The 13,553-nt window shown below is 39.6% G+C and overlaps 1 protein-coding gene across 1 annotated transcript in view; it reads left to right on the forward strand.

Annotated features, from left to right (window-relative positions):
• The window catches only part of LOC124716320 (mitochondrial Rho GTPase), a gene marked incomplete in the record, with an annotated part of 167,053 nt that overhangs the window by 24,738 nt on the left and 128,762 nt on the right, over positions 1 to 13,553 (forward strand). Inside the window, 2 exon segments of the mRNA XM_047243164.1 lie at positions 336 to 529; positions 8,630 to 8,835. Of these exon segments, the coding sequence (XP_047099120.1) occupies positions 336 to 529; positions 8,630 to 8,835 (400 nt within the window).

The following is a 13,553-nucleotide window of genomic DNA, read 5'->3' on the forward strand; positions in this document are numbered from 1 at the left end:
CTCCCTCACTCACTCACTCACTCACTCACTCACTCCATCCATCCATCCATCCAACATAAACCCCATCCCACCATAGCCCACCTGCTGACATGCAATCCTGGCATTGTGTGCCCAACTGGCACACAATATAGGGTAACTGTGTGTGTGTGTGTGTGTGTGTGTGTGTGTGTGTGTGTGTGTGTGTGCGCAAAGTTTCCTTTCTCTTTTTGATGTGCCTGTCAATGACTCAGTGCTTCTGCTATTCAGTAATTTGGTGTATGTTACTCATGGAATGGAATGACTGGACTTCAAATAATTTTGAATTTGTCAGAGTTATTTGAAATTTGTGCCTGCAGGATGTTCCGCTCTGGGATGCGTCGGAACGTTAGAATGCTTCTTGTCGGTGAAAGAGGTGTTGGAAAAACATCGCTTATCCTCTCACTCGTCAGTGAAGAATTTCCTGAAGACGTACCTAGCAAGGCGGAAGAAATTATAATCCCACCAGATGTTACACCTGAACAAGTACCTACACACATTGTAGATTATTCGGGTAAGTGGATTTAATTAAGGCAATATGATACTTGACAGGCCAGTTTGTCTCATTGGAGTTCATTCTCATGGGCTTTTATATATTGGCTTTGTGGTGTTCAAACATTAACATGTGATACATCTGTCTACTGCACATGAAAGTGTAGCTATGTCAGTTATTCTCATACATTAAGTTTAGCAGTATAAACTTAGATTTAAGGTTTTTATTTCTTTTGGATAATAATGTAGTATTTCAGAGTTTGGTGTGTAAAAATCTTGATACACATGTATTTGTATAACATCACTGTTTGATTTCCTCTGAAATGCATCACACACTACTGTGTAGTGTAGAAGAAGGGGAGGATGTATAACTTTATAATTTGGACTTGTTGTTTTGAGTGTCAACCTTGCTGAGTGATTGCCTTCACAGGGTCTCAGATCAGATAAAGTTATTTCCTTTTATTTTTCAGTCTTCTGTATTTTGGTGATACAGTAGTTGGAGTAACTTTTCTTTTTCTTCTTCACTTCTGAATGTAAAGTACCTATTCTTTCCCACTCTTCAGGTAATACCATACATCTCTTCAGGTAATACCATTCACCAAGTGATTAGTAGTAGAATACAAAAAAGTTACATTTTACTTCGTATGTTTTTGATACTTCAGGATGAAAAATTTCCACAAATTTCCAGCTTTATGCTGTGTGAAATACATTTTGTACCTATGGGGTATCATTGATTACTGAACCAGCAAAGAGCCATTTCCAGGTAACAGAAATGAAATTTCTCCATTCTTGCAAACAAAAGGAAGAAAATGAATAAAATAGAGATTTAGCATTTTCATTAAAAAAAGGTATAATTTTTATGTAGAGAAAGTGTTCCTGCAGTACCCCTTGAGTTTGTGTGATGGAAATGTTGCTGGGAAGGGACCAAGAGGAAGACCTCTTGATAATTGGGATGAGATCTTCAAGAATCTCAAAACTGGCAACCTCAGCTGGCATCGGTTATAAAAACAAGAATTGTACCGTGACAGAGCATTGTAAAGGACATTCTTAACAGACTCCTAGAATATAGAGGTGATGGTGTCACAAGCATATGAAAACTTTTCAAGCTAACAATACCAAGTACAGCCAGAGTATTAATTGGCACACTTAGAATTTGTTTTCAGCCAACAGCTTAACTTTCAATCTCACAAAAACTCATTTATACAGTTTAAAACTAATAATGACTATTACAAGATTCATAGACATATGTGTATCATTGATCATGTAATGGATAAAATTTAGTGAAACTTTTCAACCTCATCTGGCATATTTATTGTTCTAAAAAAAATTGGAAACACTGTCAGCAGTCAGTTACGTGCTTCAGTCCACAATCTTTTCACTTTTTTCCGATATTCGCTGGTGAAATACCCTGAGTTGTTCTATTTAAGCTCCCACAGAAATGTTCGGGGTGTTCTCCCACAATGCTGCACAAGCCGTACTTGAGTTTGTGCACTATTACTATAAGTTGGTAGGTTGCTCCAGGAACCCTCTGTGGTAAAGACTCACCTTTTCAGTACCAGAGTAATCATCTTTGTTCATTGAACTAGAAGTATATGGCCGATTACATGGAGAATAGAGTTTCCTAATGACAGGATTCTGTGTGATATAGAACTAGAGACTGGTGTTGTGATTGAAGATATCAACTTACAAATGAATTTCCCTTAATTGCATAATGATAAAGTCTCGAAATGTATCTGTGTGGGCATCAAATTTCATTTTATCATTGTTCGTCAAATAATTTGTAGAATTGTGATTTTTTTTCATTAGTGGGTTTATTGCCTTGAATGATGTGATTGTTGCTGGTCTTCCATAGGTAGCACACTTCTAAATAGTGCATAGTATTCACCCCCATGTAAAAGTTGCCTCATTCACATGAAATCCTATAAGCAACAACTTATGTAGGGCTCATTTGCTGTTTGCCAGACACAGAAGTGCCATGGTTTTAGCTGGGAGACAAAAGACAGTTTTAAGTTAGTGTTTTCTCTGTCACTATTCTAACTTTTGTATGCTCTTTGTAGCACATGACATTCTCCACTTTATTTTTTATTGCCATTTCCTAAATCAGTATAGTAGGAAATACTTTGTTGTTGTTGTTGTTGTTGTTGTTTCTAGAATGAATTTTCAGTCTGCAGTAGAGTATGCACTGATTTAAAACTCTCTAGTAGATTAAAACTGTGTGCCAAACCAGGACTTGACGGTGGGACCTTTGCTTTTGACAGACAAGTGCTCTTCTGACAGAGCTGTCTATGCACGATCCATGACCTGCCCTCACAGCCTTACTTCTGCCAGCTGTGATTTATAATTGAATAGTTCATTTCTTAGAGCACTTGCTTGCGGAAAGCAGTGGTCTCAGGTTCAGGTCGTGGTCCAGCACATACTTTTAATATGTCAGGAAGTTGTTGTTGTGGTCTTCGCCCTAAATGTTGGTTTAATGCAGCTCTCCGCGCTAATCTATCCTGTGCAGCCCACTTCATCTGTACTTAGCTGGTGCTGCCACTTAAATACATTTGAAACTGCTTGCTATAGTCAAGCCTTTGCCTATCTCTACAATTGCACCCCACACCCCGTCTTTCAGTACCAAATTGACTATTTCCTGATATCTCAGAATGTATCCTGTCAGTATCTCTCTGCTTTTAGACAAGTTGTGCCATAAATTTCCACATTTTGATTCAGTGCCTATTTATTAATTATCTGGTCTACCTGTCTCTCTTTCAGCATTCTTCTGCAGCACCACATTTAAAAGGCTTCTATTCTATTCATTGCTCACATTTCACATTTGTGCAATGGCACGGTCCAGACCAACACCTTCAGAATGAACTTCCTAATATATGAATTTATATTCAGTGTTAACAGTTTTCTCTTTTTCAGAAACGCTTTTCTTGCAGTCGCTGCAATGCTGTTCATATACTCATCGTTTAGGCCACTGTAACTAATTTTGCTGCCCAAGCAGCAAAACCAATATACTACTTTAAGTGTCTCTTTTCCTTATCTGATTCATTCAGCATTGTCTGATTTAATTTGTTACATTGCAATATCCTTGTTTACTTTTGTTGATACTCATGATATAACCTCTTTTTCAGTACACTGTCTGTTTTGACTGAAATTTCTCGTTTTGAGAATTGTGAAGGACAAACTACTTTTCTTGGTAAAAAATTTTCTAAGGCCAAGACCGCGTAAATACTTATTTATTTTCCCCAGCAAACAGTGTTGACAGTCTCTGCTATCTTCAAAAATTTTTATTGAAAGACGTGCACATTGTGAGTTGAAACATCAAGCCAAGTTGTTGTGTTAGTAGATAAAATGTAGCGCATTATGCAAATGTTTGACAAAAATAAAGCATTTATAATCAAAAAGTGCCTTGTGCATGTGAGCATGTCTGTATATGTAACACTGACAGATGATTCTTAAATCTTAAAAAAAACCACACACACAATATACAATACAATGTGCACTACTGGCCATTAAAATTGCTACACCAAGAAGAAATGCAGATGATAAACGAGTATTCATTGGACAAATATATTCACACAATTTGGGTGCATAGATCCTGAAAAATCAGTACCCAGAACAACCACCTCTGGCTGTAATAACGGCCTTGATATGCCTGGGCATTGAGTCAGACAGAGCTTGGATGGCGTGCACAGGTACAGCTGCCCATGCAGCTTCAACACGATACCACAGTTCATCAAGAGTAGTGACTGGCTTATTGTGACGAGCTAGTTGCTCGGCTACCATTGACCTGACGTTTTCAATTGGTGAGAGATCTGGAGAATGTGCTGGCCAGGGCAGCAGTCGAACATTTTCTGTATCCACAAAGGCCCATACATGACCTGCAACATGTGGTCGTGCATTAGCCTGCTGAAATGTAGGGTTTTGCAGGGATCGAATGAAGGGTAGAGCCACAGGTCGTAACACATCTGAAACGTAATGTCCACTGTTCAAAGTGCCGTCAATGCGAAGAAGAGGTGACTGAGACGTGTAACCAATGGCACCCAATACCATCACGCCGGGTGATACGCCAGTATGGCGCTGACGAATACATGCTTCCAATGTGGGTTCACCGCAGTGTCGCCAAACATGGATGTGACCATCATGATGCTGTAAACAGAACCTGGATTCACCCGAAAAAATGACGTTTTGACATTCGTGCACCCAGGTTCGTCATTGAGTACACCACGCAAGTGCTCCTGTCTGTGATGCAGCGTCAAGGGTAACCACAGCCATGGTCTCTGAGCTGATAGTCCATGCTGCTGCAAACATCGTCGAACTGTTTGTACAGATAGTTGTTGTCTTGCAAACGTCCCCATTTGTTGACTCAGGGATTGAGACGTGGCTGCACGATCCGTTACAGCCATGCGGATAAGATGCCTGTCATTTCGACTGCTGGTGATACAAGGCCGTTGGGATCCAGCATGGTGTTCCGTATTACCCTCGTGAACCCATCGATTCCATATTCTGCTGACAGTCATTTGATCTTGACTAGTGCAAGCAGCAATGTCGCGATACGATAAACCACAATCGCGATAGGCTACAATCCAACCTTTATCAAAGTCTGAAATATGATGGTACGCATTTCTCCTCCTTACACGAGGCATCACAACAATGTTTCACCAGGCAACGCCAGCAACTGCTGTTTGTGTATGAGAAATCAGTTGGAAACTTTCCTCATGTCAGCATGTTGTAGGTGTCGCCGCCGGTGCCAACCTTGTGTGAATGCTCTGAAAAGATAATCATTAGCATATCACAGCATCTTCTTCCTGTCGGTTAAATTTCACGTCTGTAGCACATCTTCGTGGTGTAGCAATTTTAATGGCCAGTAGTGTATAATACCACATATATTTACGTTAATTTGACTTGTTTCATTCATTGATGAACCACCGTAGATGGTGTATATGGTACAATTGAGTAGTTAGCAGTTGTATCATGTATGCTGTCCAAGGTAATTCGTCAATGATTGAAACATTGTCAAGCTAATGTAAACTTATATGCTAGTGTACTGTATGCTGTGTTATGTAAGCACTACACATACAGACATGGCCACATGCACAAGTTGTTTTTTGATTGTAAACATTTTATTTTTGATAAAACTTTGCATAATGTGCTACATTTTATCTACTAAAATGACCACATGGCATAAGATCCAACTAACAATGAACACGACTTGTAGCAAAAATATTTGAAGCTCACAAGATAACAGCAAAGCCTGTCGAAACTGGTTGTCAAAAATAACTAAGTATTTATGTGATCTTGGCTATAGAAAGTTTTCTATTATCCATTTCGTTCAGTTGATCTTCAAAGTCCTCTGTGATCTCTGACAGAATTACGATATAATCAGCAAACTTCAAAGTTTTTATTTCATCTCCCAGAACTTTGCTTCGTTTCCAATTTTTTATTTTGTTTTGTATACTGCTTGCTCAATGTAAAGAGTGAATTACATCAGCATTAGTCTACAATCCTGTCATTCTTGCTTGTTCACTACCGCTTCCATTTAAAGCCCTTCAAGTCTTACAATTGCACTCTAGTTTCTGTGCAAGTTGTAGATAATCTTCTACTCCCTGTATCCCTGTTATCTGCAGAATTTTAAAGTGTATTCCAGTCAACATTGTCAAAAGCATTCACTCAATCTGCAAATACTATGAATGTAGGTTTGCCTTTCTTGAGACAATCGTCTTAGGTAAAGCTTAGGGTGTCTCTGGCCTCCTTCATTCCTACATTTTTCTGGAACTCATCTGATTTTCTCTGAGGTCATTGTCTACCAATTTTTCCATTGTGAAAATAACTCAGTAATCTTATCAAGCAAATGGCTTGGTAATATTCACACTTGTCTGTACCTGCCTCCTGTAAAGTAGGAATTATGACATTCTAAAGATTTCCAGAAAAATGAAGTGAAATGATGATGATGATGATGAGGAGGAGGAGGAGGAGGAGGACGACGACGACGCACAGAGTCAGTCCCGAGTGGAGAAAATCCCTGACTTGGTCTGGAATCGAAGCCGGGGATCAAGAGCCAGCAACGCTAACCACAAGACCACGAGCTGCTACAGTTTTCCATAAATAACTACAACCAGTCATGTTTAGTGTGGTCCAATTTTTACTACACTGTAGCCAGTTCAGAGATACATAGTGACTTTTCTTCATATGGTACGCAATTTCGCAATTTTCTTGATTGTGCAATTTGGGGGCGGGGGAGGAGGGTGTAGAGTTATTAGTATCCATGGGTTTAATCCTGGTGTACACATTACTGTGGAAAAGATAATTTATGTTTTCCATTCATGTCACAACACAACACAAACTTCGCCACAAGCATCAACTTCCATGTGTTTTAGAATATGTTACATCTTCTGAAAACTTTTCCTCATCATTGTCACAGTGTTCCTCATCCATAATGGATAAAACTTTTATTACATCTTTCTTGAAATCTGAACATTCTTTTATGCCTTCTGTACCATGTGGAATAGTTTTCTCACAGTATGTTCTAAGGATATCAATAATACCGAAGGAATGTTCTCTCTTCCTGGTACCTTGTTTTGACTTGCGTCTTTCAGTGCTTTGTCAACTACATCATCCCTCCCATCTTATCTTCATCCATGTCATCTTCTCTCCCCATAATATTGTCTTCATTCCACTTCCCTTGTATGACCCTTCTATATATCCCTTCCACCTTTCAGCATTTCCTTCTTTGCGTAGTACTGATTTGCCATCTGAGCCCTTGTTATTCATACATCTGCTTTTCTTTTCTGCAGAGATCTCTTTAATTTTCGTATGTTCGACACCTATCATTGCCCTCATTATGCATACTTCTGCAGCTGTGCATTTGTCCCCTAACCATACCTACTTTGCCATGTTGCACTTCCTGTCAGTTTAATTTTTAGATGTCTGTAATCCCATTTGCCTGCCTCACTTGAGGCATTTTTATATTTTCTCTTTTCATCATTTAAATTCAATATCTTGTACGCTATTCAGGGGTTTCTACTTGGCCTTGGTGATTGAATCCTGTGCTGCCTTCACTATTTCATCTCTCAAAGCTACCCATTTGTTTTCTCTTGGATTCCTTTTCCTGTTTCAGTCAATCAGTTTTCAGTTTATCCAGATTAATCTCCTTAATTTCTTACCTTCCTTCAATTTATTCGACTTTAATCTACAGATTGTAACCAATAAATTGTGGTCAGCATCAGCTCCTGGCAGTGTTTCTGAGTTTAAAGTATTGTTTCTTAATCTATTTCTAATTATTATGTCATTTTTCTGAACTCTTCCATTGTCTTCATGTCCATTCCACAAACACTAATGTTAAATGGTCATTAAATCAGGTTTTAGGAATGATTAAATTGTGCTTTGTGCAAAATTGTACCAGGTGGCATCCCCTTTGATTCCTTTCCACAGTTTATGTTCTCCCACAGTTTTTCCTTTTCCCCAGTTTTCTACTATTGCATTTCAGTCCACCCATTACAACTAAGTTCATCATCTTGGGTCTAATAGGCATATAAACTTGTCCTATCGCATTAAACAATGGAAACTCCAGGATGGAAAGTATCAATATTATGAAAAGGATAGTTGCTACTCACTATATAGCTGAGATGCTGATTCGCAGATAGGCACAACAAAAAGACTTTCAGAAAATGAGCTTTTCGCCAGCATGGCCTTCATCGGAAATAGACATCATACGCATACACACTCACGCAAATACAACTCGCACATGCATGACCACAGTCTCTGGTTGCTGAGACCAGGCTGCAGTTGTTGTACTATAGTATGCTTGTACTTGCAACTAACTTAAGCTTCCACATCCCATTCCTCCCTGTATATTTGAAAGAATGTTGGCTGAGGAGGGGAGGGCATGAAAGATAGTGGGGACATTTTAGGCGGTTTGGAAGGTTAGGAAAGAGTATTCAAATGTGGGCTGACAAACAACATAACAGATGTTCATAGCGGCCCAAGAGCCTGGCTTGTTTGTTAACTCTCTGATCAGAAACTTTAACCCAATGCTCTGGTTCTAAATCAAGTCTTTTCGATGTAACAGTGTGCTACTCAGTGCTAGTATTATCCTTGCATCAGTATTATATTAAATTTCCTTTTTACTTTCCAGCTGCTGAACAGTCAGAAGAAATGTTAACTGATGAAATTCAACGCGCCCATGTCATATGTATTGTGTATTCCGTGGAGGATGAAATATCATTTGAGAAAATAACTACATATTGGCTACCACTCATAAGAGAATGTAATCCGGATCGTCGCTGCCCTGTGGTTCTTGTTGGAAACAAAGTTGATTTGGTAGACTATTCCACTATTGAAGTAAGTTGTTTACTTGAGAAATTTGCAGAATTAATTTTTTAATATTATTTGAGATTGTCACATTGAAGGGTGTGGTGGTCCACTGTTTGATCTTGTAAAAATAGTCTTGATCAGTTATGATCAGCTTCAGCTCAGTTTGTGTTAGTAAAATGATATTTAAAAAATATATTTTTTAAACTTTTTCATCGATACTGGCTGTTCTGAAGATGATCATAATTCATTGAAACCCTGGTTATTAGAAACTGGTATAAATTCAATAAATTAGAATGTTAACAATATTTGGATGTATCTGATATTAATCAAGTGATTTTCATTCTTGATGCGGAAACAGTGTCCATGATCAAGAACAAATAGTGCACTCATCAGTCATTATGAAAGTAATGTGAAAAATACATACTGGTTCTGTTTCCATTGTAAAACATGTATTTCACTTTTACAAAGTGAGTATTTAGAACATAGTTGTGTAGCTATTCACAGAAATTTTGAAGAAAGGCTTTTTGATTGGTCTTCTGTTTGTTATTTACCTTGGATATGAAGTCTTTTGCGATGGAGACCATGAACGAAAAGTTCTCGGTTAACTTGCCATGTCAAGTCTGGATAAAATCTCGAGCTTTCATTATCATCATCCTCATCATGAGCTAAGTCTGATTGTCACAAAACTGGTAAGGTACCCACTTTTACATCTAACCAGTGGTATCTGATTGGCTAGATTACGTTACAGTGACATCATGGAGATGGCAAATGCCAAGGTGGCACCCTCTGCGTCCATAGATTACATTCCTGGTTGCTGTCCAATGTTTCTTGGAGTGCCGCTACACATTTCAGACAGCAACCTATTTAAGCTTTCCTTTGTGATCTTTATTTGTCAAGTACACACTTCCATGCATTGCTAAGTGAATAGCCAGTGTCTCTGTTGAAGCTGTTATTACATTATCTAATGTCCACTAGTTCCATGATCATAGTCCCAGTAGTTCAAAGCATGAGCCAGAATTCTCATGTCTTCAAATATAATCTTGTGTTTTATTCATATGGCTGCTTTTGGTCATTACTGATTATTTATTTAAAATTTGTGTACTTTAGGTGGTGATGTTCAATACAGCATTTGCCATTTGTCTGCATAGGTGACAAAAATCCATGGTACACTCAGGTCATATTATCTTAAGCAGGTTGCAACATCACTTTTCCTGTATGGCCAGAAGACTGCTTTGATTCCTTGTCTGTTTAGGGGTCTGCCTATTTCACTAATTGTTGCAGTACAGAATGGAAACTGTGCTGTGTGTTGACCCTCCTGGTTTGGTTGAAGGGCATCATATCTCAGTTCCCTTGACAGTGTTGACCTAATCTCAGGGACAGAATATCCATTCCTTCTATGGCAATCTATAAAGACTATTACAGATTGCTGTGTTAAACATCGGTGTTGCTATTTCCGCAGGTAGCTGGATATTGGTGCGCATGTCAGAATTCTGGAAGAAATGGAGAAACGGAGGAAGCTGCCAGATGGGAGAGCTGCGTTCAGAAGAGTAACCATCTTTTCATTTATTTTGTTATTCATCATTCTTCTGACAGTTTTGATGCAGCCTGCCACAAATTCCTATCCCGTGCCAACCTCTTTACCTCAGAGTAACACTTACAAACGATGTCCTCAATTATTTACTGAATATATTCCATTCTCTGTCTTCCTCTACAGTTTTTACCCTCTACAGCTTTCTCTAGCACCATGGAGGTTATTCCCTGATGTCTTAGCAGATGTCCTCTCCCTTATTTTTGTCAGTGTTTTCCATATATTTTTCTCCTTGCCAATTCTGCAGAGAACCTCCTTATTCGTTACCTTATCAGTCTGCATAGTTCAGCATTCTTCTGTAGCACCACATGTCAAAACCTTCAATTCTCTTCTGTTCGACTTCTCCCACAGTCCATGTATCACTGCAATACTGTGCTCTGAAAGCACATTCTCAGAAATTTCTTCCTCAAACTAAAGCCTATGTTTTATACTAGTAGACTTGTCTTGGCAAGGAGTGCCTTTTTGCCAGTGCTAGTATGCTTTTTATGCCCTTCTTCTGCTGTCCATTATGAATTATTTCACTGCCTATGTAGCAGAATTCCTAACTTCATCTACTTTGTGATCACTATTTCTGATGTATGGTTTCTCACTGCTCATTGGTCTCATTTCTGCTTTTTCTCATTACTTTCATCTTTCTTTGATTTACTCTCAATCCATATTCTCTACTCATTAGACCGTTCATTCCATTCAACATATCGTGTAATTCTTCTTCACTTTCACGAATGATGGCAATGTCGTCAGTGAATCTTATCATTGATATCCTTTCACCTTGAATTTTAATTCCTCTCTTGAACCCTTCTTCTATTTCCATCATTACTTCTTTGATGAAAAAATTGAACAGTAGTGGCAGAAGACTAAATCCTTTCTTACACCCTTTTTAATAAGAGGACTTTGTTCTTTGTCATCTAGTCTTATGTTCTCTCTTGGTTCTTATTCGTACTGTATATTATCCATCTTTGCTTGTAGCTTACCCCTATTTTTCTCAGAATTTTGAACATCTTGCACCATTTGCCAAATGCATTTTCCAGGTTGACAAATCCTTTGGACATGTTTTGATTTTTCTTCAAGTGTTGCTTCTATTATCAACTACAACATCAGTACTACCTCCCTGGTGCCTTTACTTTTCCTAAAGCCAAACTGATCGTCATCTAACATATCCTTCATTGTCTTTTCCATTCTTCTGTATACTATTCTTATCAACAACTTGGATGCTTGAGCTGTTAAGCTAATTGTGTGATAATTGTTGCATTTGTTGGCTCTTGAACTCTTTGGGATTGTGTGAATGATGTTTTTTCAGAAAGTTGAATGATATATCACCAGTCTCATACATTGTACACACCAACATGAATAGTCATTTTCTTGCCACTTTCCCACAAAGATTTTAGAAATTTTTATGAAATGTTATCTATTTGTTATGCCTTATTTAATATTAAATCTTCCAAAGCTCTTTTAAATTCTGACTCAAGTACTGGACACCCTATCTTCTCCCTGTTGACTCCTATCTTCTTCTGTCACATCATCAGACAAGTCCTCCCCCTCATAAGAGGATTTCAATGTAATCTTTCCACCTATCTGCTCTCGCCTCTGAATTTAACAGAGGAATTCCCATTGCACACCTAATGTTACCACTCAAACTAATGGTAGGCAAACAAAATATGACAGACAGGCTGCGGACAAGACGACAGACCAAGATAAGGATGACAATGAAGTGCTACATGAAGCCATCATCACAACGATAACAAGAAGGCCAAGAGCAACAGAGAGATAAATCTGAGATGCAGCCAAAGAGAGTAACTGGATAACCAGCAAGGTGGCAATGAAACAGCCTAGCAAGCAAGAATAGATCCAGAAGTATCAAGCATGAGCACTAAACTGACCAGCTGTGTGCTGTACCTATATACCGGCCACGTGGAAAGCCATTGGCCACCACACTCATATGGCAAGATGGTGAAGCTCTTGCAATCCAAGCACAGCGCAGTGTGGCCATGGTGTCACCTAACAGCTATCTAAGTCAGTCTCCGCAGACAGGTATTCAACTTCTGCAGTGCCCGGTGCCAAATTTGCCCCTCCCACTGAAACAAATGCACACAGGTGGAAACAACCTAGACTGTGCATAAGGGGCACGAAGTAGGTATGAGGTTTGGTGAAGACTGAGTCCCGTTGACTGCCACTTGAGGGAATGGAGGGTGGTTCGCTGTGTCTGTAGTGACGTGGCCGGAAGGTTCTGCTGATTCTTGTGGGTGCAGAAGGTAGTGCTGACATGTCCATGGGGAGTCATTGGCAGTTGCCAGTGGTGCCAACCCTTGGATTTCATGGTTACTGAAAAGCAGAGGGGGAAGGGTGACAGCGGGTGTGCCGCCTGTACTCAGGATTGGAGCTGGTTGTGGTGGCGGCACTCGAGCCTCTTCTGTGTTTTAACAGACATAAACTGTCACATCTGGGTCTCTACTATCATCACTGGCATCCAAATCACAGTACTCCCTTAGGAGTCCCTAGGAGAGAGTCCCACATGGCTGCACCAGGTGTGTAACACTAAGGTGGCCAAGAGTGGAGTACAGGAGGGGGCAGTGTCACAAGATGATGCAGAATCCACCATTGCCACCTGTGCAGCAGCTCAGCGGGACTACGCCTGCCATTGAGCGTTGTGTGATAGGTGCTCAAAAACAGGGTGAACAACAAAGTAGGCTCAGAGGATTCAATAGCCTTCTTTGTTTGTTACTTAAGGTCCAAACAAATCCTTCCACTTCAGCAGAGGGAGAATGGAACAGAGGGCTGAGAATGTTTTATGTCATTGGTCACAGAGAACTCTTTGAAATCAGACCCTGTGAATTGGGGCCCAGTATCAGAGACCATAGTAGGAGATAACCCTTTGACAGTCAAAACATGGGCCAGAGTAATGATGGTGGTGTTGGTCGTGGTGAACACCATGCGTACCACATATGGGTACTTTGAGTAGGCATCTATGACGAGCAACCACATCGATCCACACTCATTATTGTGCGCGAGAACCACCCCTGTGTCATAGGCAGATGGGTCAGCTGCCACAACCAACAGATGTTTGGGAAAGAAAGGCATGAGGCAAGTGATGCAAAGGGCAGAATTTGGCATGGTTTTTAGTTGGGTAAAACCCTCATCATAGGCAGGGGTCCAGTTATAC

This window comes from Schistocerca piceifrons, chromosome 1 (assembly GCF_021461385.2).
Source record: "Schistocerca piceifrons isolate TAMUIC-IGC-003096 chromosome 1, iqSchPice1.1, whole genome shotgun sequence".
Taxonomy (NCBI): Eukaryota; Metazoa; Arthropoda; class Insecta; order Orthoptera; family Acrididae; genus Schistocerca; species Schistocerca piceifrons.